The sequence below is a fragment of the Silurus meridionalis genome, chromosome 14 (assembly GCF_014805685.1).
Source record: "Silurus meridionalis isolate SWU-2019-XX chromosome 14, ASM1480568v1, whole genome shotgun sequence".
Lineage (NCBI taxonomy): Eukaryota > Metazoa > Chordata > Actinopteri > Siluriformes > Siluridae > Silurus > Silurus meridionalis.
In genome coordinates this window covers 16,589,691-16,615,768 of record NC_060897.1, presented here as the reverse complement: position 1 = coordinate 16,615,768, position 26,078 = coordinate 16,589,691, and the positions used below count along the sequence as shown (strand labels likewise).

At 37.8% G+C, this 26,078-nt stretch overlaps 1 protein-coding gene and 1 long non-coding RNA gene across 4 annotated transcripts in view; one reads left to right on the top strand and one right to left on the bottom strand.

Annotated features, from left to right (window-relative positions):
• The window catches only part of LOC124397061 (arf-GAP with dual PH domain-containing protein 1), a 38,428-nt gene that overhangs the window by 7,147 nt on the left and 5,203 nt on the right, over nucleotides 1–26,078 (top strand). For 2 of the 3 annotated variants that reach the window (XM_046866515.1, XM_046866516.1), the window contains exons 2-9: nucleotides 2,326–2,456; nucleotides 12,347–12,440; nucleotides 12,571–12,758; nucleotides 12,967–13,058; nucleotides 17,011–17,093; nucleotides 23,643–23,755; nucleotides 25,067–25,213; nucleotides 25,800–25,883. In XM_046866515.1, coding sequence (XP_046722471.1) covers nucleotides 12,669–12,758; nucleotides 12,967–13,058; nucleotides 17,011–17,093; nucleotides 23,643–23,755; nucleotides 25,067–25,213; nucleotides 25,800–25,883 — 609 coding nt within the window. In that variant the 5' untranslated portion in view covers nucleotides 2,326–2,456; nucleotides 12,347–12,440; nucleotides 12,571–12,668. The remainder of the gene's footprint in view (nucleotides 1–2,325; nucleotides 2,457–12,346; nucleotides 12,441–12,570; nucleotides 12,759–12,966; nucleotides 13,059–17,010; nucleotides 17,094–23,642; nucleotides 23,756–25,066; nucleotides 25,214–25,799; nucleotides 25,884–26,078) is intronic. The other variant, XM_046866514.1, reaches the window with a different exon arrangement.
• LOC124397064 lies at nucleotides 17,917–26,076 on the bottom strand. The gene is made up of 3 exons (XR_006927882.1): nucleotides 25,852–26,076; nucleotides 22,324–22,408; nucleotides 17,917–18,358 (listed from the first exon to the last, which is right to left on the bottom strand). It is a non-coding gene; the product is annotated as an uncharacterized LOC124397064 (long non-coding RNA).

Genomic DNA, 26,078 nt, shown 5'->3' with positions numbered 1-26,078 from the left:
GTACATTTTTCCTTTAATTTAATTTTGATTTAAATTATTAATTGATCACTCAGTTTAATTATTATAAAAAAAATGTGTATTGCATTAATTTGATTTATTCTATATATTCTTTTTAAATAAAAAATATTATTTTATATATATTTTATCCAAGCAGCCATTTTATTTAGAACGGTTTTAAAAATGTCCCCTGTGCATGTTCACAAATGTAAATAATAATAAACTGTGTGAATAAAAAATGACAAGCAATTTTAAGTTTTGCATTTCTTCCCCCTAACTGTACCGGAATTAAACCGAACCCTTTACAAACCGTAAAAATCGAGGTACATACCGAACCGTGAATTGTGTGTACCGGTACACCCTTAAAAAGAACTATGATGAGCAGTTGGATTTTAGTTAAATGCAGGATATGAATGTCAAAATATAAAATGCTGAACAACAACTTGTCATCCGTTAAAATTCACACTAGGATGACGTTTTGCTGAGGTGAAATAATATGTTAACAACAGAAGCAGCGTGCTAAAAAAAAAGCTGAGCTTGCTAAATGTAGACTCACTCCTTGTTTTAAAACCTTGCTCCACAAATGAGCATAATATTAAATTGGCTTACACTTTACATGCATACTGATTATATACCAAGTGTCCAGTTATATATATATATATATATATATATATATATATATATATATATATATATATATATATATATATATATATATTATACACAGTATCTCACAAAACCCCTTACATTTCAGCAACCATTTTAGTATATCTTCTCAAGGAACAATACTATAGAAATGAAACTTGTATTTATTTTAAAGTAGTCAATGTGAGGCTTGTATAGCAGTATAAGGTGCCATGTTAAACATACAGTGGTCAGTATGAGACAATTGTACTCAAAGCACCAAATTTTAACTGCTCTAATACAAGATACCCAAAAACATGTAAATGATGAACAGGACATGTGGGTTTGCATGGATAAACAATGTACAGCTGTTATTACTTATGATGTGCTCACTTTTGTTGCCAGCTATTTTGACAACAATGGCTGTATATTGAGTTATTTTCAGAGGACAGTAAATCTACACTACTATACAAGCTGCACATTGACTACACTAAAATACATCCAAGTCTAATTTCTATAGTTATTGTCCCTTGAGAAGATACACTAAAATGGTTGCTGAAATGTGAGGGAAAATGTGAGATACTGTGAGATACAATTTATGAATCTTCGCCTGATTGATACAACGAGACCTGGTATGCTTCCTTTCTTGAAATTTTTCTTTTTTCAATGTAAAGCATTTCTATTTGTTTTTCACATTACTTGATCATGGCTTATTTATTAACATCACCTGCAATTTTATCAGGGTGTGTAGGCTTTTTGTTGCCACTGTAGACATTCACAATATGCAAATTATATAATATACTAGTATATAATCAATATTGTACCAAATAATATGCCATGATCAAAGTTACAGAGATCACACTTTTTCGATAGCTAAGTTCATGACTATGTCTACAAGCTTTTTTTTCATTACTGTCATATGACTGAGCCATTAGATAACATGAATGTGCAGGTGTTCCTAATGAAGTGGACAGTCAGTGTATATACCCCTTTGTCACAGTAAAATGCTTTTTATATTAAGTGCTAAAACTGTACTCAACACATTTTCTACTCCAGTAGTAAAGCTTATGCCTGAGCAGTATGCTTGCAGTGTTGTTAGCAGGACTGCTTGAGCTTGGTCAGCATGCTGACAGCAAACTTAACAGAAGTCTCACTGGTTCTTGCTTGGTGATGCTATTAAACATAGTTGTTCATATGAGTAAATAAAAAGTCTTCATTTTAGGTATGTGTATGTAAAGTAATGTGCCAAGAATAAAATGTTATGTGACAGACCCCACATGTTAACTAGAAAAACTGTACACTTAGGCATATTTATGTGTAAAAGTATTACATAATATAAATATACATTATTATTATATGTCCTTACTATGCTTTTGGAGTTCAGCTAGGCACTAACCTTTAACACTTGCTTTTATCTAATGGCCATTTGGTCTGAATTTGTAACCAACACGTTTCAGTTACTATGCTTTACAGTTATCTTACCACTTCCTGACTTCTTTCTTCTTTTTCTCAGGCTGTCACTGTTACTGGCCCCTTACTATGTTGTGTGGTTAAAATGGAATTAGTGTTTTTCCCACATCCTGGATACTGTGTGCTTCTTTCTTTCTTTCTTTCTTTCTTTCTTTCTTTCTATAATATATATAAAGTTATTTATTTATTTATTTATTTGTAATTGCAGATTGATGTTTTGTCTGTTTGTTTTAGGTCCAGAGTGGGCTTCGTTCACCCTTGGTGTCTTCATATGTCAGAGCTGCTCAGGAATCCACCGTAACATTCCTCAGATCAGCAGAGTCAAATCAGTCATCCTTGACCCCTGGGAGAAATCAGAGGTGGAGGTTAGTGTAATAACACAATTAATGTGCCTCTTTAATGGCTCTTTGCAAGGCTAGAAACATCTTTTTTTAATGTCAAAAGACAAGTGCCAAGATATAGAAATAGCTGTCCCATATTTCTTTCTGTACTCCAAAGCTGTAAATTTTTTTTTAATCTTCTGCTGTTGTCAGTGTATCCATTTTTGTCCAAGTGTTGGAATTGAGCTGCTACATAGTTTAGTGTGGTGTCTGAGCACTGATCCTATGGAAGTTCACATGCAGGTATAAAGGGAAGCATGTACTATTAACACAGATATAACAAATAGCATGAACTTGAGTGAGAAACAGCAACAGCCATCTATAGGATGGACAACAATCGGATCAGTTCTTTCCATTTATTTTTCCCTTACACAAGTGGATCTAGCAAAGTTAATTGGCCAGAAGGTTAGGCTCTTTCCATAGACTAGTGAGGCTGAAACTGCCTGTCCATTGCCTGCAAACTCATGTCTGTTGATCCCAGCAGACTCCCCACTGTTTTGATATCAGCCATCTGTCAGATATACTCCTTGGCTTCGATATCTCCTGTTAAATTTATGTCAGCAATTAGTCACCGTAAACCTTGATTTTGATGCCTCCCACATTCAATTTGGCCAGGCTGTGAATCTCAAATGCCTGGGCCTGGTGCTGAGCAACACACTGAGAAAAAACTTTGCAAATACGTGAATATGTGTACCTCAATATGTCTTTGCTAAAGGGATGAGGCCATTTTGGGATGAGGCCAAACACAACAGTTTAGGGCCTTCAACTATGTGGTAATCAACCAATACCTAAAAGGTCAAAGTGTCTGTCACTGCATTTGTGAGAGTACTCAACTCCTGCAGTGTCCAGTAACGGCCCCAGTTCAGCATCTGGCAACTCACTGATAAAGCCAACAGCTATGGCCCTTAAAGGTACTGTTATATAATGTTATATGTTGGGCACTGATGTGGGTGAGCTGAACCATACATGCCCTGGCATCAGTGCTTGACCTCACTAATGCTTTTAGGGCTCCAAATGCTCCAAGATCTAGTGGCAAGCCTTCCTGACAGAGTGAAGGTTATTCATACAGCACTGGAATGAGATTAAAAGCACATATAAGTAATAAAAAAAATCTAAGTAAATATAGTGTTATTTACCAGAAAGGCATAAGCATGAGAATCACTCCCCACCTCACACAAAAATTGACATGTGGGCTAACTGTTGATTAGCCTTACTAAGGATTACTGCTCATTCAGTGAAATGAAAAGGCAAATGAGCTGTCCAGAAACTATATGCATCTAGAAGGGCACCCAATTAATGTCTGTTGCTTACATTTTCCCTCTTTTTCTGCTTCAAAGGGGCTTGCTATTCTCCGGTAGACAATTTTTCTGATCCACTTTTAAGTCCACCCTTTTAATTATAAGGTAGGGGAAGTAACATATGGTGTTTTTTTTATCGATGTTGAAGAAAGGACATAACGGAGACCCAGTTCCCAATAAGAGACCAATTGAAGTTGAAACAGTGAATCATAGCGGTAGACTCAGTGAGAGTGCCAAAACAAAGTACAAAACAAAACTTCTCTACCTATGCATATCCTATCCTGCCCAAAAATACAGCAGGTGGGACACTTCTCTAACCCTAGTGTGCCTACACAGACAACATCTAAGTGGGATATGTAGCGGCATGCCCAGACTACCTGTCCACATGGTGAGTTGGAAAACGGTAGTAACAGCAGGTTAACGGTGGATGTAAGGTTGTAGTGTAAATGTATATGCAAAAGAGAAGTGAACTACAGACAGGGGTTTGCTTTAATTGCAGAATTTCTTGTTCCTGCTTATCTCGTTTTAATCCTCGAAGCCCTGCCTTTTTGGTGACATCTGCTTCCGCAAGAGGTGTGGCAGATCCCCTATAATGCCCCAATATAAGGAACCGGCACTTGCATTCAAAGAAAGGCATGACGACAGGGAGACAGGGCAGATAGAAAAGCAAAACTATGCAAACATGTAAGTGCTTTTGTGGACACCCCCCCAAAAAAAAACAAACAAACAAACAAACAAACAAACAAAAAACAAAGTTAGTTTGCAACAATTTTTCACAAAAAAAAAAAATAAATAAATAAATAAATACAATACAGGTTAACACACACAGGACAGTGCATCCACTACAACATTATCATTTCCCTTTTTGTGTTTTATTTCTAAGGTGTAATCTTGTACTCGTAATGAACACCGTATCAGCTGTTGATTCTGATTATACATACTATGCAAAAATATTAACGGATTGTGGTCAGTGTAGAAAACATAGGGCTAACCAAAGGTAAGGTGTTCAACAACTTCAGAAAAGTTATACTGTATACTGGAGAATGTTATCAGGAGTCACAAACGCTGATATCTCAAATGCCTCGGGAGTTAAAGGAACTTGCCAGTAACCTTTTAAAAAATTAAGCTTATTAACAAATCATGCGGCTACGACATTATCCACACAATCATACATATGCGGCAAAGGATAGGAATCCAAAACTGTGACAGAATCTAAAAGTTCCATCAAGTTTGGGGACTTACAAACAACAGAAATGGCACAATACAGATGCTGTTTAAGTGGTGTGTTATGGGTAACCTTAATGTCATGCTGAAGAACAGAATTTTGAATGGTTACATCTCCAAAAATAGATAGAAAATTGTAAATAAATCTTATAATGTCCTCTTTTTGCTCGCTGGATAATGAGAATGAGTGGGTCTGGAAAGCATCTCATTCAAAGTTTCTAAATTGGGCAATCTATCAATAATAAAGAAGGCATCTTAAGGGCATAACTTCTGCCCTGAAGATTCTTGCGCTTCTACATGATGAGGTTACCTCCAGCATGGTAGATATTACAGCTATTGGAGTCAAATGGGGTGCAAGACACCCCTCAGGTGCTTCCATTGAATGATATGCCTTCACCATATTAATGTGGCACATGGATATGTTTCTTATGCTCTGGGGATTAAATTAGTCTACTTCCCTTAGTTTTCTTTTCACAACATACGGACCAGAAAACCTAGCTGAGAGAGACCTGGCTAATGATGTGAGAACTTTTTTCTACAGGACTGAAACTGCAGCTTTCTTATCAAATGTATGTTTAATTTTCGTCAGGGACAACTTTAAGTTTTTTTTTAGTGACTTCCCATGCTTTATGCAGCCTCTAACGAAAGCTAGACACATAGTCCAAGAGATTCTTTAAATTTCCATCAGAACTATCAGACATAAAGGGTTATTTGAGCACCTGTAAAGGTTCATGTACCGCATGTCCAAAAAACAGCTGCGCAGGACTAAACAAAAGAGAATTCTGTACAGTTTCATGCAATGCAAATAATATCAAGGGTACCCCTTCATCCCAAACGCTACCTGTATACAAACAGTACTTTCACAACATTGATTTTAGTGACTGGTGAAAACGCTTGAGAGCACCCTGGGACTCTTCTTAATGATAAGGACTAGAAACTACATGTTTGATCTTTAACATCATAGAGTGTGTAAACATTTCTGAACCAAAATTAGTAACCTGAACTGACTGAATCACCTTAGGTAAGTCGAAAGTAGAGAAGAATTATAATAATGCTTGAATTAAAATTGGAGCAGTAATAAAACGTAAGGGGATAGCCTATGGAAACCGTGTAGTGGCACACAAAATTGTGAGTAAAAACTGGTAACCCGACTTTGACTTCGGTAACGGGCTGACACAATCTACCAACACACGCTCAAGCATTTCTCCCATTACAGGAATAGGACACAACGGAACAGGGGCAACAGTTTGATTAGGCTTACCGGTGGTTTGACAAACATGGCAACGGCAACAGTAATCCAAGACAATCTATTTTAAACCTGGCCCAAAATTTTTATTTTTTATTTGTGCATATGTTTTGTCCATGGTGAACTCCACTTTATGTAATGGTGCTTTTACATAACCCATCTCCAGTCTCTGACAAATAGCATAAGACCCACAGATATATCAAATATATCAGCTAAAATAAACAACTTGGCTGCACAGGACCCGCTAAAGCAATGCCGAGTCACTTTGCTTAGTCTGTCTTACCTGTTTGCGCTTTAGTGACAGTTGGCTGCAATGTGTCCAGTCCTACAGCAATAAAAACATTTACGGTTGTCCTGAAATCTAGCAGGTAATCAATTTTGTTGAATGGGTTTAGGTCTACTTTCACCTGTACTTTTAATTCTTTTTCTTCTTCTGCACCCATTACGGGTCGCCACAGCGGATCATCCTTTTACATACTACTCTGTAATCTACATCTTCCTCTTTCAATCCAACTACCTGCATGTCTTCCATCACCACATCCATAAATCTTCTCTTGGGCCTTTCTCTTTACCTCCTTTTTAGTGGCTCCATCCTCAGCATTCTCCTTTCAATATACCCCACATTCCTCCTTTGCACATGTCCAAACTATCTCAATCGGGCCTCTTTTATTTTGTCCTCAAAACATCCTACATGCGCTGTCCATGATGCAATCCAACCTACACCTTAAATCAGTTTGTCGTTCTTACTGCACACTTTACTGCTGTCACACTGTCCTCATACATGTCATGAACCACCCTCACATACTTCTCTGCCACACCTGACTTCCCCATACAATACCACAACTCCTCTCTCTCCAGTCTTTCTTTCCTAGTTACACTCTCAACCATTTAATCTAACTCACTCCAGAATTTTTCCCCCTCCATCTCACGACCCACTTGAAGAGCCATCTTTCCATCCACGCCACGATAGAACAGTTTAAACCCACCTCCAAAATTCCTGGCCTTATTCCCTTTCCACTTGGTCTCCTGAACACACAACATGTCAAACTTTCTCCACTCCATCATATCAGCTATCTGTATATCATGAAGTGAGAGTGTTTTTAATAATGTGAGTGAAAAAACGCTTCCATGTACGATACTGTATGTATTTTATGACCTTTTGTAAATGTAACATCTGTCTAGGGACTGCAGGTGGAAATTTATTTTTGCTATAACCTGGCACAGACTTAGACTAATGTTTTCTGTGCATTGTCCCTAATTAAATAAACTCATTCATTCATTCATTTATTCATTCATTCATTCATTCATTCATTCAACTCTCTGCCTTTACTAGTCATAGTACCAACGTTTGAAGTACCAACCCTAACCTCCACTCTGCTACACTTCTCCTTTCCCTGCTGTCTTTGTAGACATCTTTATCCTCTCCTTCTACTCCTTTGGCCAACAGTAGACCAATTTTCACCAGTACCCTCTGGGCTAACAATCCTGGTTGTTGGTAACCCAGGCCTCGACCGATCCAGTATGAAATTCTGGTTTGTAATCGGCATATTTGATTTGGCACGTTTTACGCTGGATACCCTTTCTAACGCAACCCTTCCTATATATCCGGGCTTGGGACCGGCACTAAGAGTGCACTGGCTTGTGCAACCCCTAATGGCTGGGTTACCTGTACTTTCAGTTGTACTTAATTTAAAAACAGATTTGTGTGTGAGTGTGAACTCATCAGCAAGAACTGTTGCTTGAGAGACTGTAGAAACAGCGTGCTCATTTAGGTACACCACAACCTGTTCAGAGATATAGTTCTTAAACTTCTCCAGTATAATCAGTTCTCGGATAGACACGTAATCATTTACCTTACTTGCACTACACCACTTATCATACAAAATACCTTTCTCACGCACAAACTTCACTAAAATCAAATCAAATTTTATTTATAGAGCGCCTTTCAGCAACCAAAAGGAGCACAAGGCACTTTCCAGGAAACAACAATAGACAATAAAATATAAGAACACAATGTACATAAAAAAGCAGTTGAATCAGGGGCTACGTGTTAAAAGCTTGTAAGAATAAAACTGCAATTTAAAAACACTCAGCACAGTGATGCATGGTATGTGTGCTGGAAGTGCGTTTGTAAAGTCTGTAAAGATGCTATCTATAGGTTTCGAAAGTTCAGACAGTACACCTCTAAGTTCATAAGCTCTTAAAATTCTAGTTTTAACCAAATCATACTGAGGACTGTCTGCGAGAGATAAAGTGGAACATACTCCTTGTGCTTTGCCGACCAACTTGGATTATAACCATAGTGACCAAATAGCTTTGGGCCTATGCCACATAGTAGCAGACCTTTCAAAAGCATTGAAATAGGTGTCCACTTCACTTTCCCAAAATAGAGAAAATAGTGCTATATTTATACTTAGATCAAAGCCAGAAGAATGCATTTCACTATGCTCAATCATTTGTGCGACCTGTGCGGAAACAGCAGCGGGCGGCAGGCTGAAGGAGACAGATGAAGGAGTGGTTTCAGGGGGAACCGGGTGTTGTGGCCAAACGTAAAACCAAATCTCCCTCTCTGTCTCCATCTTGTGAATTGCCAGTTTAATCTCTGCCTAATCTGAGCCTTCCATTCTGAGCATGCCTAATCATGCCGAAACCCCCGCAGATTCTTCCAATCTTGGAAAGAGAGAATCATACTGAGGCATCGATCATAGTACTTACCTCTGAGCCTTCACTCATGGAAACACCTGGCTCACCAGTCTCCGCAGCATCCTGCACCGACTTACTGTTTGTATCCACAACCGGCTGCACAAGCAACAGTCCCGTTTCCACTAAACGCTCCAAAATTAACTTTTAGCATAGACCTCCAAAAATTGGGATGTTGAAGTGGCCAGCTATAACAATTAAGTCATCCTTCTTACATGTTCCAAGAGCCTCATAACTCAGATTATCCAGAGAAAACTTTAAATCAAGCAGCCATGTTTTAACTCGAAACCCCTATTCCTCACATAATTCACCAGGAACAGAAAATAATCCCCACATATTCCTATATTTTTATTCCCTACGAAGACACTACATGTGATCTGTCCCAACTGCCATCTACTATCACAAAACGACCACAATGGGATCTATTAAAAGAAAGATCCTGGACGGGCCCCCACACATTACGTTACCCTTTTAAAGTCTAGGGTAGGGGAAGTAACATATGGTGTTTTGTGATGGTTGTTGAAAGAAAAGACATGACCGAGACCCAGTTCTTGTTTTGTTTCACTTTACTTTCTGTTGTATAATACAAATGAACAACAAAAAGGAGAAACAAACATTCAGGATCAATTAGCCTAAAACAGTGAATTCTGGAGGTAAACACAGTGTCCGTGCCAAAACAAATAACAAAACAATACAATTTTCCTACATATGTACATCCTAAACTACCCAAAAATACAGCGGGTGGCACTCGCCTCTAACCCTAGTGTGCCTACACAGAAAACTTCTACATGTCCACATGGCGCATTCGAAAGCAGTAGTAACAGCAGGTTAATGGGTGGATATAAGTTTATGTATAAATGTATATGTAAAAGAGAAGTTATCGCTATTCAGCGGGGGGTAAACTACAGACAGGGGTTTGCTTTAATTGCAGAGCAAAATTCTAGGTTCCTGCTTCTCTCACTATCTCCCCCTTTCCTTCCTCTGTGACGGTGCTTTAATCCTCGAAGCCCCACCTCTTTGGTGATGCCAGATCCCCCATAATGCCCCAATTAAAGCAACCGGCAACTGCATTTGAGGAAAGACAAGACAGGAAGACAGGGGTCAGATAGAGAAGAAAACTATACAAACATATACATGCTTTTGGCATGTAACCGTTACATTGTAGCTTATCCTTAACAAAAAAAATCTAGTCTTCACAGATTAGTGCTGCATGCACCCAGAAGTGGTGCATCAAGGCTAAAAAGCATTTGGTCAGGTCATACGCTTCCTGAAGCTACTGGCTGCTTATTTGTTATTGTAATAACCTCTTTTAATTAGGATAGTATCTAGTATAGATTATACTCTAAGGATGACTGAAATATTTCAAGCAGCAGTAGTAAAAAATTATTTCAGTTGTTCCAATGCAAGTGGCTACTTGCCTGCAAAACCACAGGGGTGTCTATCAGGATGGGATATTAAAAAGTAGGTAATAAACAATTTGATTTGTTATTTTCTCATGGAGGGAGAGAAATATAGAAAATCCATTCTAGCAGTCATAATATAGTAAATGATACAATAATCCCTGGTACCTATGTAAACTGAATCATGAAGTCTGATTTGGTCTCATCTGACCCACACACATAATTCCTGTTAAATTTGTGATTGTGACACAGTTAAGTTGCTGTTGTTGTGGTTGTTGCTTCGGAAGGTCTGTTGTGCAACCCTTTCAAACAGCTTGATGTTAATGGAGATGGTGGCTAGCAAATGATTTTAAACTGTCACTGTTTAAATCTGTCTATGTTATCACCATGTTTACATGTGCATAGCCAATAAAGCATTTAAACATAATTTAGCAGTAGTTAAAATGCATTTAAAATGAAAATTGGTGCATCTGCTGCATTTACTTTCATTATGTAAACTGTTTTTTCTATCAAATTCTCTTACTGTTTATTTAATTTGCTTGAGTTAAAATTAAATAAGTTAATCTTGGGTGACTAGAATTGAGTTCTACCTCTGCAAGTATGCCAGGCTGTCCCCAAAACAGTAACTGGCAGTGCCTCTACATGTTTGATTTTTGGGAATTGCTTGCCTTCAAGCAGGAGAATTCGAGAATCCTGGTTGTGGAATAAAGTAGCTTTTCCGTGGCAGTATTTTTGAGTCTTGACTCTGCCTTCCTTAGTGCTAAAATGTTTCTACTGCAGCTTAGGCTTTGTCCCTGTCTTCTACTATCGCCAGCAAAGCTTTTAATGGAGCACAATTCATTAGACCATGAACTAAGAGAATTTTTTTTTTTTATGAGCAAGGAGGAAACAGTTGAATAATTTAAAGATGAAAAAATATAGCTGTTTGTACAGTTATGTGAAATGATGCTTTATTGAGAAGGCAGTAGTTCTTAATTATTGTTATTCATAAATACTTTTTCAAGAAGAAGAACACACCTTCTTAAAACCTGTTATAAACCACGTTCTACACACCAATCAAAAGTGGGAATGACAAACATTATATTGAGTTTGACAGATATTTTAACTTACACTATGTGGCTTTTGTTAGCTGTGCTTTGTATACATTTATGCTATTTTTAAAATCTATGATCGCAGAATGTTCAGGTAGTTGCAGAGGTATCTGCTTTCATATGTGCACCTACCGTAACGCAATTTTTACTTACCATATAGACACTTATTTTAGGCGAGCAAATATACACTGACATGACTTACAGGCATTTCATGTTGCCCAGATGTGCCCTGTTAAACTGATCCTTAAACTATTATTTCTACTCTTGGTTTAAGTTTTTTTTAATCTGTGAAGACTAGATTTTTTTAAAGGGTAAGCCACAGAAAAAAAATGTCTATATGAGAAAAGAAAACCCTTTTGAATCTGAGAAAAAGAGGGAAAATCAGAGACAAGTCACAAACATTGAGAACTAGCCAATGCAGCAATTTGGAATATCCTGAAAAAGAAAGACACCACTAGTGTACTGAGCAACAGACATAAATTGGGTCAGCCATTGAAAACAACAGTTAGAAACCTTGTGAGCACTGTGAAGAAAAACCCCCAAAAAACAGTAGCATCAGCAACAACCTTTACAGGGCAGGGGGGAATGTATCACAAAGTTTGGAGGAAAAATGTTTTTGCTCACTGTCCAAAACATACTAGCTCCTCCATAAAACATGGTGGAGGAAGTGTCATGGATTGGTCTGCATGGCTACAACTGAAAGATTCTTATAATATTTAGTGATGATGTAACTCATGATGGTAGAAATAAAATTAAATGAATTCAAATTAATCTGGAGGAACTTTATCATGCAGCAAGACAATGATCTTAACCATACTGCAAACTCAACAAATGACTTTATCATGGTAAAAGTAAAAAGTTTTCACACTAGGCAAACCAATTATTAGACCTGAAACCAGTTAAGCATGCATTTCAGTTACAGAAAAGGAGGCTGTATGGACAAACCCCCTGAACATGCAAGACCTGTAAAAAGAAAAACTCAAGAAAGAAGAAACCAACAATTTGTTAATGTCAGTGAGTCATAGACCTCATACAATTATTGCAAGAAATGGATATGCAACCAAATATAATTATTTCTGGGCATGTGTTTTTTGCCCAGGTTGGTGGTCTTGACCCTTTTTTCTTTTTTACTTTTATCAGTACATATCTCTACTCAGCATGATGAAAGGTCCAGGAGGGATCGCTTCAATATTGAACCTTTGGTGGGCAAAGGTCCACCAAAACTGGACAGTGGAAGAATGACTATCTATTGTAGATCATGCGTCATATGTTACTCTAGTTTCCAGTGTGTAATAACCATTCAACCCTTTACTGAAGGGCATCTTCATGTGAGAACATGTGCACACATGCAAAGACAGTGAAAGAAACAGAAAGATCGATGCAACTAACCTCCCTACCCTGCGGCTTGTATAGATTTAACTTTCAATATATATAACTGCAAAACTGCATTTTCTTGTTTATAACTTTTGTTTTTTTACATATTTAATGTGAAGCTGTTGAAATTCATGACAAAACACTGTCTGTCTCTCTCTTTAGTTGATGGCCTCCATTGGCAACAGCACTGCAAAAGTCAAATATCAACAGATGGTGCCAGCCTTCTATTACATCCCAACACACACAGACTGCCAGTAAGTAAAGAACTAGTGTTTATATAGTCATTATATGCCTTTTGGCTTCTTGTCCAATGCCCATGTGATCTTTAACCATGCTGAAATGTATTAAAGAAATACTCCAAGCGGACTAGCCTGATAAATGCTAGTAGGTCCCAGAGAAACATTGATCACACAAGTTTAGAACATGCAACAGTATTTAGTATTTAACAGTTTTACTGCCTCTGCAGAAAAGCCTAAAATGGACTGTGGCTGGATCTTCTAGCAGGACAATGATCCAAAATACACACAAACATGGTTTACTGACCACAAAATCAAGGTCATGCCATGGCCATTCTAGTTCTCTGACTTGAATGAAATGTGAAGGATTTGGAGAGATTCTGCAAGGAAGAATTGTTTTCAGTTCCCTTTCAGGAACTTTAAATCACGGTGTGTAATCTATCCAACGGAAAGGCACAACTTCATCGGCGGGGTGACGACTCAACCAGGAAGCTATAACAGCACTCTGGCCCCGCTTTTTGCCAAGGCGAGGCAAAGCGGTGATCCACGTTGTGGGGTTCAGAAGCACGCCATTCGGCGTTTTTTTCTTCTCCCTGTGGAGGGAACGCTGTGCTTTACCTCTCTTCCTCCGAGGAGGGGGAGGGTATGGATGCCAGCTAACTCACCTATTTGGAAGCTTTTGGAGGTGGTGACTTGTGCTGTTGCCAAGCTCAAAATCGCTTGGCCAGATGAAAAGCAGAAGCACCATCCGCCAAGTAAGCTGGACAAAACGCTCACTGCCTCCACATTTGGGTCTGCCTTGTTTCCGCAGACCTTCTGGAGCTGCCCATATTCGGCCCTTCTCTTAAGTTCCAATGTCAAACTCTATGCAATTGCAGTAGGGCTGAAGGAGTGTGGCTATGAGGTGATACTGTGGGTTCAAGAGACGCTAGTTGGCTATCTCCATCCGGGTGCTGCATCATCCCTTAAGGCAGTGGTCCCCAACCCCCGGGTGCCGGTCTGCGGGTAAATTGGCACCAGGCCGGACAGAAAGAATACATAACTTTCATTATTTCCGTTTTATTTATTATCTGATTCTGAACGATGTTTTATTTTGGAAAATTACTGAATTATCTTCGCCACATCTGTCTATAACTCACTCTTGATGCATGTGAAGATGCCTCCGTCACATGTCTTACCTACATCCCCTACCTTCTTAAAGGGGCTGCTTCGGCCGCTAACACATAATACATTACTGCTAAATTCAAACCCCAAAGTTAGCAATATTAACAAACAACAACACAGTGGATTTACATTTATTATTATATTTAGAAAATGCCAGTTTCTATGCCAGTCGTATTATTTTATTTTGTTGCATTTATCCACCACACCTTAAAGGCCAATCCTTGAAAATATTGTCCGATATTAAACCGGTTCGTGAAAATATTGTTCGACATCAAACCATAAAAAAGGTTGGGGACCACTGCCTTAAGGCACCAGCACTGCCCACTAGGCCCCTTTGGACTTTCTCGGTCTTGGTGGGCAAAGCTTACACGGCAGCTGGTCAGCCGCTTATCAGGCTGACCTACTTCAAGGCGTGGTTATGGCGTAAATACAGTCATTGGTCATGGTCATTTTAATTGGCGGCGTTCCAGCACTATCTCCCTTGCTGTTAAGCCCAAAAACACATCGTCGCAACTTGGACTCCGCCTGCTAGGGACCCTGGGCGACACTCTAGGCTGAAGCCTAAAGAAGCTGACGGATGTGAGGACCATCATCTTCAACAAGAGGGCTTCGGCCCAGAGACCCTGACAGGGGCCTACGCAGGGGTGGGGGGTGGGGGTTTTGGGGGGGCGGTGTGCCTCTCAGTATACTCTTTTCTGTACTCTCAGGAGGTTGGCTTGTTAACCCTGCCACATATGGTGTTTCGGGGCACAACGATCTCCAGCGAGTGTCTCCCTTAACCTTTCTTGGAGCATCTCTCCAAGAAATTTGCAACGTTACGGGCTGGTCCACCCTACTGACCTTCATCAGGTTCTATAGCCTTGATCATAGGGCCACTCCTGGCTCCTCTTTCCTTCGGCCTAGCTGTGCCCATCCACTCTAGGCAGGGACTGGTCAGTCTGGCGGTATTGTACGCTCGTTCACAAAGTGTTGTTGACGCAGCTCGAGTTCCTGAAAGGGAACATCTCTAGCTTACGTATGTAACCCTGGTTCCCTGAGGGAACTAGAGGCTGTGTCTCCAGGCCACACTCCCTAGCGTTATTCCCACAGCATGTGCATTTGTAGCTTCCTGGTCGTGAAGTCACCCTTTCCATTGATCAAGTTACACACGTGATTTAGAGCGTGGACACATGGAAGCATTACCAAGCGTTGTTGAAGCAGCGTCTCGTTCCCTAAGGGAACCAGGGTTACATACGTAACCTAGAGATGATCCCTTGCCATGAATGCTCTAACCTCATTAGGCATAATAGGAAAAGACTCAAAACTGTTAACTTGGCAATGGGAGCTAGCACAAAGTAAACCTAAAAGCATGCCAGTAGTTGTGGCACAACAAAGATATTTTGTGAAAAAAACTTAAAAGTAAAGTAAAAAGGTTAAAATTTTCACAACATTCTTAGCTTATTTTTATAAAGCGTGCAAATGGTGGGCATTGTATGCTGACAAGGACTTTAGTATTAACACCACTCAGGTTCCTTTTTGGTTTTTTTAATTTTACGGATATTAATATTGCTTAAACTTAACACCTCTGTGGTTCCCACAGTTGTAGTCTATTATAGTGAATATACTGAAGCTTGCCAGGGAAACTACCAACCTCTTTAGTCATGCTAATTTAGGACTATACTAGAAGTGGCCATTATATTACACGAAGTTTTACTTGTTTTTTTTGTCATCATTGGTTTGTTTTCACATAATTTGTGATTATGGCCCATATTTATAAGATGGTAGATTTACCAGTAAACCAGTAACAGCAGGGTTACCTGGAATAATAGTTTTCAGGTTTGCTATATAGTTCTTTATTCTCCCTTATTCACACATGGCCAGATAATGGCCATTGCACTAGGTTTGCAAAAAATAGCATTCAGTTAATGAGTTTTAGTTTTAGTTTTAAACATTTAGAAAATTGGCAGTTATATATCTTCTGGCAAAGATCAGTGATCCAGCTGAAATGTACAACACACATACACACTAATTTACACACACACACACACACACACACACACACACACACACACACACACACACACACGCATACTGCAAGTATGTTCTTTTCTGAGTTAGCACATAGTGGAAATCACACTACATAAGAATGTTGTCTCTGATAATACTGTCACACTGTATGAAGCCCTGTTATGTCTCTTGTGTGCAGTTTTGTTAACAGGCCTGCTGTGGTCAATTTGTTATAATTTACACTGATACAAATACAACTACATGCAAAGCATTGAGTTATGTTGGGTTCATGAGGTGCGAAATCTCTAAAACAAAACGGAAGGAAGTAGAGTCTGTGTGTGTGTGTGTGTGTGTGTGTGTGTGTGTGTGTGTGTGTGTGTGTGTGCTGCGTGTTATACCTATTGAATCAACTTCTAGTTCTTCTGATGCCTTGTAGTGTCCCCTTAATACCACACTTTATCTGGTAAATGCTACAATGCATTTACTAGATATACTTATGAATAAATTTCATGCTGCTGTGCTTGTTTAATTCAATACTGTAATCATGTTAGGTTATGCCTGGGCCAATGTAAACAATATAACTTGGGTATAAAAGGGTTATGAAGGTTACTGTTATAAAATAATAATTCTGTGGATTTCGGACATGCAGATATTTTAATTGGAATGACAATGTCAGTAGAGCACAAATATAATATGTGCACATGGGCCAATAATAAAGTTATGCTACTGGCTATTAAATAAGATGCAAAACAGCGTGATAGAGTGATAAGGCTAGAAAAAGCAAGAATATGAATTGAGAATGTGCCTTTGCCCCTCACAGGCTGCTGCGGGAACAATGGATCCGAGCCAAGTATGAGAGGAACGAGTTTATTAATGTGGAGAGACAAGAGCCATACTCAGCAGGTAAGATAATATTTTGGCTTCTCTTTGACTGATACTCTCACATACCCACTCTATGTACATATACATATACACTCTCCATGCTCAACCTGGATCCATTGATTACCAAAGTGTGTGTGTGTGTGTGTGTGTGTGTGTGTGTGTGTGTGTGTCTGTGTGGGGTGTCAGAGGGTACAGAGGGGCAGGGAAGGTAGTAAGAGAAATAATAACAAATACAGTTTTATTTGCATCGCAAATGCATTAAAATATTATTTAATTTATTTGCATTGTTTTAAATTCTTATTAAAATATTAATGAATTTACAGTATTATTATACTGATACAGACAAACTGGAGATTAGCAATACAGCTTCAATAGGCATTAACATTGTATAAAAGCAAAGAAAATCATTTAAACAACCTTGGCCTGCTTGTATGCTAAACATTAATGGTTTTATTTTTAGCTCTTGTTGCAGGTATTTGACTTAGTGTAAAAATGTAGTGTAAAAATCCACCAATTTTGATTAGATTTAAATCTGAACTGCCTTAATATTTCCTGTATCAGAATCAGAATCAGGTTTATTAGCCAAATGTGTTGACACACACAAGTTGACATAAATAAAGGTACAACCATAAATAACATTATACATTTAGCTTAGACTATATAAGACAAAACAGACAATAAAAAGACAATATGGACAAAACAATATATTATATATATATATATATATATATATATATATATATATATATATATATATATATATATATATATACACACAAGTATTAAATAGAACACAATATACAGAGTAAATTACAGATTAGTAATGTACATAGAGTGTGAGAGTGCATGGTAGTGCAAATAGCAGTATTATGTGTCACGTAAGATAAAGAGGATACTTTAGAACTATTTTACAATATACAGCAGCAACAGTGTGTGTAACATATGGGAATGAAATGATGACTAACGGTTCTCATAAAGCAGAATTAATAGATATAAAGCAGTGAATATCATTAGAAAGTTGTAAATGAGCACCCATGTTTTTTGCTGTTTTAACTGTTTGCTGCAGTCTGTTCCTGTCCTGCTTTGATGCTGCTCCAAACCAAATGGTGATGGATGTGCACAGGACAGATTCAATGACTGCAGTGTAGAACTGTATCAACAGCTTATGTGGCATACTTCCTTAATTGGCATAGAAAGTACATCCTCTTCCCTTTTTAGAATAGAGTTTAAGTTGGACTCCCATTTCAGGTCTTGGGAAATGGTAGTTCCCAGAAACATGAAGGTCTCTGCAGATGACACAGGGATGTTGGATATTATATTAGTATATGCACACTGCATACGGTATAGCATATGCTAGTGTTGTAGGTTAGACATTGTTTACATATAGTTAAAATAGCTACTTACTTGCATGTAAAACACATATTTTCTTATTTTTTTGCACCCAGACAAATTTTAGTTTTAAATTTCAATTACTTTTATTTTTGTATTTCTTATAATAAATCCTTGTAATGTGAATGATGCTGTGGCACCCAAACACACAAACACCATATTCTTTATCAAAGTCTTATCAAAGTTCTTGTGTGGCTGCAGAATTTCACACATCAACCAACCAAGCAGTTCTCACCTATGTGCTGTTTATAGGCTAAGATCTGAAGAAGTGATGAAACTTGAAGAAACAGGGGTGGTTTTTGCTCTCAAGCTTCAGTTAAGCAATCTATACCACCTTCTGTTAACTAGCCTTAATCTTTCCTTGTAACTCACAAGGAAAGTTATTAGAATGTGAGCAGCAAAAGAGTTTGGTGACTCCTGTTTGTGCCAGCGGTGCACGAGTGGAGGGCGGAGCTGCAGCTGATGAGAAGAATCATCAGCTGGCACAATGCAACAAAAATGTTACTAAACTATTCATAAGAAAATGTTTTTAATGCTGTGAATTTGTTATTCTTGTTATTACGCCAAATTAAAGTGCCCCTTTGAATGGTGTTAATAAAAGTCTTTTTACAAAAGAGGATGGAATGTTATTTTTACAATTGCAGTAGCAAGATGGCATTTTGCATAAGTAGCTGTTGTGATTTAACTACAGTATGGCCTTTGTAAAATGTCTTAAATTTACAGGCAGGCGATGCCATTACAGAATCAGACAAACTCAGTTCTTCCTTTAAATTGATTAATTGTGCTACTCTAAGCAGAGCTGCAAAAATAGCTCTTAATTTTTTACCCTTCTGAAGAAGCTACAGTAGTGGCTTGTGGTATGAACTTCCAGACATAAAAACACTTAAAACATACTAAAGCGTAATTCTGTGTTCTTTGTATAATCGATGTAATGGGCTTAAATTGTACAGGTTTTGTTTTGAATTCTTGACTGAAGCTTCAGAATGTATTGTCTAGAAAATGTCTAGAGGTAGTTTGAGGTAGTGGTATTTACCTAACAGATAGGAAAAAGCTGGAGTTGTGTTTGTTCAGTTAGACTGCCTCTCACTCTCATCTTTTACATGTTTTTATTGTGGTTATTAATGCTTATTTGAAGTCTTACCCCTCCCTGTTGTGTCTTTATTATTGTCTTTATTTAATTATAATGTCTAATTTCAGTGAGACAGTTTGAGGGGCTTAATGTGAAAGACCTGATCAGTAATACAGGACCATAAAGTTGGATCATGATCTGTCATAGATAACATGTAGTATGTTATTGTTGTGCTATTATTCTGTTTATCATTGCTACAGGAAATGCAGACTTACAGATTATATGTACACCCAATATCCATATGCGTGCAGTGATTTAATGCATTGGATCTCAGTTATCATTTGGTCATTTACAATTTGGAAGGCTAATGACTAAAACTATTTGAAGGCTATTCCATATCTGAGAGGATTTGATGGGAAATGGATTAACAGTATGGAGGCTCATAAAAGACTATGCAAGAGAGACATATAAGCTAACAAACAGGAAATACAGCTGATCTGCTGCTACATGCAGATCACTGGTGGATAGCACAAGGCTCTATGCTGGATTCCTTTTTTCATTCTTCCACTATAGACACTTATCAATCAATCAATCAATTAATCAATCACATTTTATTTGTCACATACACATACATACAGAGTACGACATGCAGTGAAATTCTGTTTGTTATCATTGCTACAGGAAATGCAGACTTACAGATTATATGTACTTACTAAATATTTACATGATATAAACCTGAAATATCCCTGAAATATCAGGGAAGAAAAAACATTCATGGCATAGCCTGGTTATTCAGTACATTCAGGTATCTATCTTCAGAAGATGGCAAATCTGGACTCATTGGACCGTAGGATCTCTTTTCATTGCTCCACAGTCCAGTTTTTATGCTCTTGTGCTCTTAGTTTTTATGCTCTTGTACGAATTGAAGTTTTACCAATTAGCCTCACTATTTCCACTGCTAAGCTGTGTAAGCAAATATTTTGACTGTTGTGAAAGACAGTAACAGCTTAATTACATTATGGTTTGACTATGTTTTGGTGTTCACTTGCAACTGCACTCACCCTTGCAAAAAAATTCTCTTCAAACTAGAGACTGGACTCAATATCAACTCAAGGTCTTTTAACTCTGCACTCAGTGTAACTGAAAAATACCATCCATAGTTACTTAATAATCAGAAATCTTAATTGGAGCTATGCCCCTTTTAGAAAGAACATATAATCTGAATTAAACATATAGAATTTATTTAACATTCAGTGTCCAGTGTTTTAGCAGATTTTTAGGAAATACATTTTGTCTGCTACTGCAGGCCTCTCAAGATCTTCCACTCCAATCCATGTAAGCCATGTCATCATGGAGCTTGCTTAGTTAAGTGCATTTGCATTTTTTTATTGTTGATTTTTAGCTTGAATTTTTAAATAAATTAAATTTTTTTTTTTTCGATTAGAAAAATGCATTTGCATTTTTCTAATCGATAACGCAATGTAATAAATAGTAATATATGAGAACACGTGTAGTTGTTTGGGAGGAATGATGAGGGTGCATTCATTGTTCCTGTTGAACACACTGCTTGAGGCAGCAGCATAGCTGAGTTGCCTTATCTTTGAGTTTTTATGTTTTCTTGTGACTGCTTTGTGCTCTTCTCAGTGCTGTTTAGTGTGCAGGCAGTGAAGAAAGTTGCATCAGTGTGATTGCTGCCATTTCTTTTCCGTGGTGGGTTATTTTGCTCTTTCCAAATCACTTGGAGTTCTTTAGTCAGTGATCATGTCCAAAATTTTACATATACACCCAAGAAGGCTTTGAGGCTTGTTATCACTTAATTAATAAACACAAAATAGGTAAATACATCTCTGTAGAGCAATGCCTTCTGTCCATTAAAATTTTAGTGAAATATTTCCTTGGCAAAATATCCCAACTCATATCACATAAGTGGCTGCTAACAAGCAGGAGGAAGGGACAACAAGAAGCACATTTTTAAAAGAGGAACATTCGCTCAGTAGTGAGCATAAACATGACTGCTAGAAATTTTTTGGTGACTTGTGCACTAGTTCTATCAGTGACTTAATCCACCTTTTAATACCACCGCAGTGAGTGGCTGAAATCCGATTGGACTAAAAATCTAACATCCACATACATGTACTGGAAGCAGTGCAGCCAAGAGAAACGCTAGAAAATGAAGAGAAGAAACTGTTGAGAATAAATTAATACAATTTGATAGAACAAATATTAGAATTTAGGTTGTAAATATGGGTCAGTGCTTTTGATAGTGTTTAGGCCAGCAGAGAAGGCTTTGCTGGCACTGACAGCCCGCCACTGAGTTCTATTTTAAATGAGATACAGAGTTGAATAATAATAATTTGTTCTCAAAGGCTATGTCTCTGTCGACTCATTGCTAAAGTCTGAAGTCTGGAACCTACAGAAATCATTACATGCTGATTTTACTTTCCTGAGATGCTTTCTCAGGCCTTTACTCTTACTAGCTTTAGTTGCTGGTTGTGGTCATTCTGCCTTGAGTTTTGCTTTCAGTAAGTGAAAAGCATAGTTGTGTTGAGGTCAAGTGAGTGACTCAGTTTAAGACCATTTCAATTATAAGTGAAAAGCTTAGTTGTGTTGAGGTCAAGTGACTAACTCAGTTTAAGACCATTTCAATTATATCCCTCAGAAGCTCTTGGGTTGTTTTTTGTCATTTGTCTTGGGATCCCTCTGTACAAAATTGTCCTGAAGGTTGTGTTTTCTCTCTGATGTTGTTCTTGTTATTGCCACTGTTTCAATATTTATGGACTGTGTTGTACATACATGGATGTATAGATGGATGGATGGGTGGAAGAAGAGATGTCTGTTACAGCAACAAGCTGGGGTTCCTGCCTGACTCAGGTTTTTCCTTGGGGAAATAAACAAAGAAATAAAGGGGCTGTGAGAGAGAGAATACGTATGTGTAATAGATAGCTTTCTCTACACATTCTGCAGTATCAAGCGTCGTCTTTTCCTCCCCCTATTCACACTGTTGCTCCAGTATCAGAATCAGAATCAGAATCAGAATCAGAATCAGGTTTATTGGCCAAGTGTGTTGACACACACAAGGAATTTGGTTCCAGCTGTTTGTTACTCTCAAAAGTACATACATAAATAAAAACCTATACATGACAAGACAGACACAACAAGACAAAAACAGACTATACAAGACAATACAGACAATATGAGACAGTATAGACAGTGTGGGTAATAAATAGGGATACAGACCAGTAATGTACATAAAGTGTGGGAGTGCATGGTAGTGCAAATGACAGTATTGTGTGCCAGTATGACGAGAGAGGTTACTATAAAACTTTGTACAGTATATAGAAGCAATAGTGTGTGTAACATATACAGATAATGTGATGAGTGACAGTTTTGTGTGGTACTCATAGATATGAGCATGGAATTTAATTATGGTCAGTTGTTAGTGAGGGTGATTGCTTGGGGAAAGAAACTGTTCCTGTGTCTGGCAGTCTTAGTGAACAAAGTTCTGTAGCGCCTGCCAGAAGGGAGGAGCTGAAAGATGTTGTGTCCAGGGTGTGAAGGGTCATTAATGATTTTTCCTGCCCGGTTTCTGGTTCTTGTATGGTACAAGTCCTGGAGGGTGGGCAGGGGGGCACCAATGATTTTTTCAGCTGTTTTAACAGTTTTCTGCAGTCTGTTTCTGTCCTGTTTTGTTGCTGCTCCAAACCAGATGGTGATTGATGAGCACAGGACAGATTCAATGACTGCAGTGTAGAACTGTATCAACAGCTCCTGTGGCAGACTGTACTTCCTTAATCCAGTATCAGGGTTAAACCAGTGTGTGTTCACTGTGAATACCCATCTAGTCTTTCTTTGCTAAAACTAAAAATGATACACAAGACCATATGTTCTGTTTGTGCATGTGGGGTTTGATGGTTTGGTCTAGGGTGTTTTAAAATGTTGGGGAGGTCTGAGCATATTGCTATGTATTGATTGCCTCTGGAAAATAGTATGATCGATAAATTATTTATGGATGTCCAAGGGAACCCATGTATGTGCTTGAAGCTTTTCAATGTTTGATGAGAAAACACATTCACATTCTATTCTTTTGACACCTGATCTCATTCTCTTAATAGGTTACCGAGAGGGGTTTCTGTGGAAAAGAGGCAGAGACAATGGGCAGTTCATGAGTCGAAAATTTATTCTCTCAGAAAGAGAGGGGGCAATGAAGTATTTCAACAAGCATGATGTGAGTCTTTTCTCTTTTGCTCTTCATATTCCTTGGTGATCTCTGCATATGTGTGATTACACAGATCAAAAATACCAGTGGAAATGTCGAAAATGCTGACATTCTCATCATCGTGGAACGTCTGACTCTGCCCGCTTCTCCTTTCTTGAATAGTCATGCTATTAAAAGGCTTTTTTCAATTGCTTGTTGCTGTTTCTTTCACAACCCTGTGCAGTACAAACTCAGACTGGAGAACATTGCCTTCACTGATCTCTTTTAAAGGTGTATAAAGTTAAAATATATATGTTTATGTCAGGTTTTCGTTAATTCATTGTAGTAGTTGGACTGAAGGATTTGTTTAAAGTAAATTCCATTGTAGCTGTACAATAGTGTGGTTATGTTAATAGGGAAATGTAGAACTAATTTATTAGTTTGTTCATTTATACATGTGTAACATTGCATTATAAATAGCACAACAGAATTCTGAGCATCAGTTGAAAGTAAAATTGATAATGTCAGCATTTTCTTTTGGTAATTACTTTTTAGTACTTATTCAAAGACGTTCAAGGATTTGTGTTTCCATAGCATTTTTAAGGGCATTTAACTATGAAGTTAACTAACAGAACCTTCATCTTGCAGTTACCATTACTGAGACATGACACAGATGCCCTATAATTAATTTGTGTTTAACTTCTTCTCAATGAACACGATACAAAACTGGATCTCATTTATCAGTCTTTTTGGCTTGTGTTATAATGATGTATTTTAGTGATGTATGTATATGTTTAATATATATCATCCCTAAAACTAATCATAGGAATGCCATCCAGAACATTTTATGCTAACCAGCTGTTTTATGCCATGTTATAGCATAACTGTTAAGTTATAATAAAAAGTAGGTTTTACAGTAGTATGCGTAAATGAACACACACCCATGAGCACTATTATTATCAACTTCAAATACTATACACAGTTTGATTTCTATCATCAGTAAGGTGTTTTAGACTGCAGAGCTTCTATTGACATGATGTTTTTTGTTTTTCACACCCTTCTGTAAAATATAAAAGTTAGTATTTTTTGTGTGGAAATACATTAGGAGGTATGCTTATGATACAAAATTTTTTTCTGAAAATATAGGTTGTTCACAAATACCAAATTTCTTGTGTAAATGCTTATAGTATTCATTTATGGAAAAATCTGTTCATAGGATTAACATATATGTTAATGAAGTCAATTCATTCAACGATAATTGGCACAGCTAAACAATAATAGACTATAAAAAATTAATATAAATGGGTTTAATGTAAATATGAGTCTGTATCTCTGTGGCAGGCTAGGGAGCCGAAGGCCTTGATGAAGATCCAAACCATTAATGCCACTTTTCAGCCGGCTAAGATTGGCCACCCTTATGGACTTCAGATCACTTACCTGAAGGACAACAGCACCAGGAACATTTTTGTGTACCATGAGGAGGGGAAGGTTAAGACACATTTGTGATTATGATTTTTCCAAATGAATAAATGTTGAAAAATTATGACTATGCTATGACTCAATACACCGAACCGCCATAACAGTATGACCATGTTTTGGTCCCCCTTTTGCTGCCAAAACAACGTGTTGAGCATTAACAGCAATGTTAGCTACAGTAGCTCGTCTGTTTAATCGGACCACATGCGTGCATCAGTGAGCCTTTGTTGCCCATGACCATGTCGCCGGTTAACTACTGTTACTTCCATTCCACAAGAGCAGCAGTTTTGGAAATGCTCTGACCCGGTGGTCTATTCATTACAATTTGGCCCTTGTCAAACTCGCTCAAATCCTTACACTTGCCCATTTTTCCTGCTTTTAACACATCAACTTTGAGGACAAAATGTTTACTTGCTGCCTTATATATTCCACCCAGTAACAGCTATTAATGATGTCGAGATTATCAGTGTTATTCACTTCACCTGTCATGATGTTATAATGTCATAATGCTATGCCTGGTCGGTGTATGTAAATTACATAATAGTCATGGATGCAGGAAACTTAAATTCTTTTTTGCATGTTGATGTATGTCTATCAGGAAATAATCGACTGGTTCAATGCGATACGAGCTGCTAGGTTCCATTACTTACAGGTTGCGTTTCCTGGAGCCTCTGATACTGAAGTAAGTAGTCCCCTATACATGCACACAAGTACTTAAGTGCAAAATGCACAATATTTGATATATAATTGTCCCAAACAAGTTCTCTTTATTGGAACTTGAGGTTTTATGGTTAAATTCTTACTTTAGATAAGACTGTCGTGCAGCTTTTGTTAATATCCTCTGAACTGCTGAACAACTGCCTTTATTTCCCCTTTG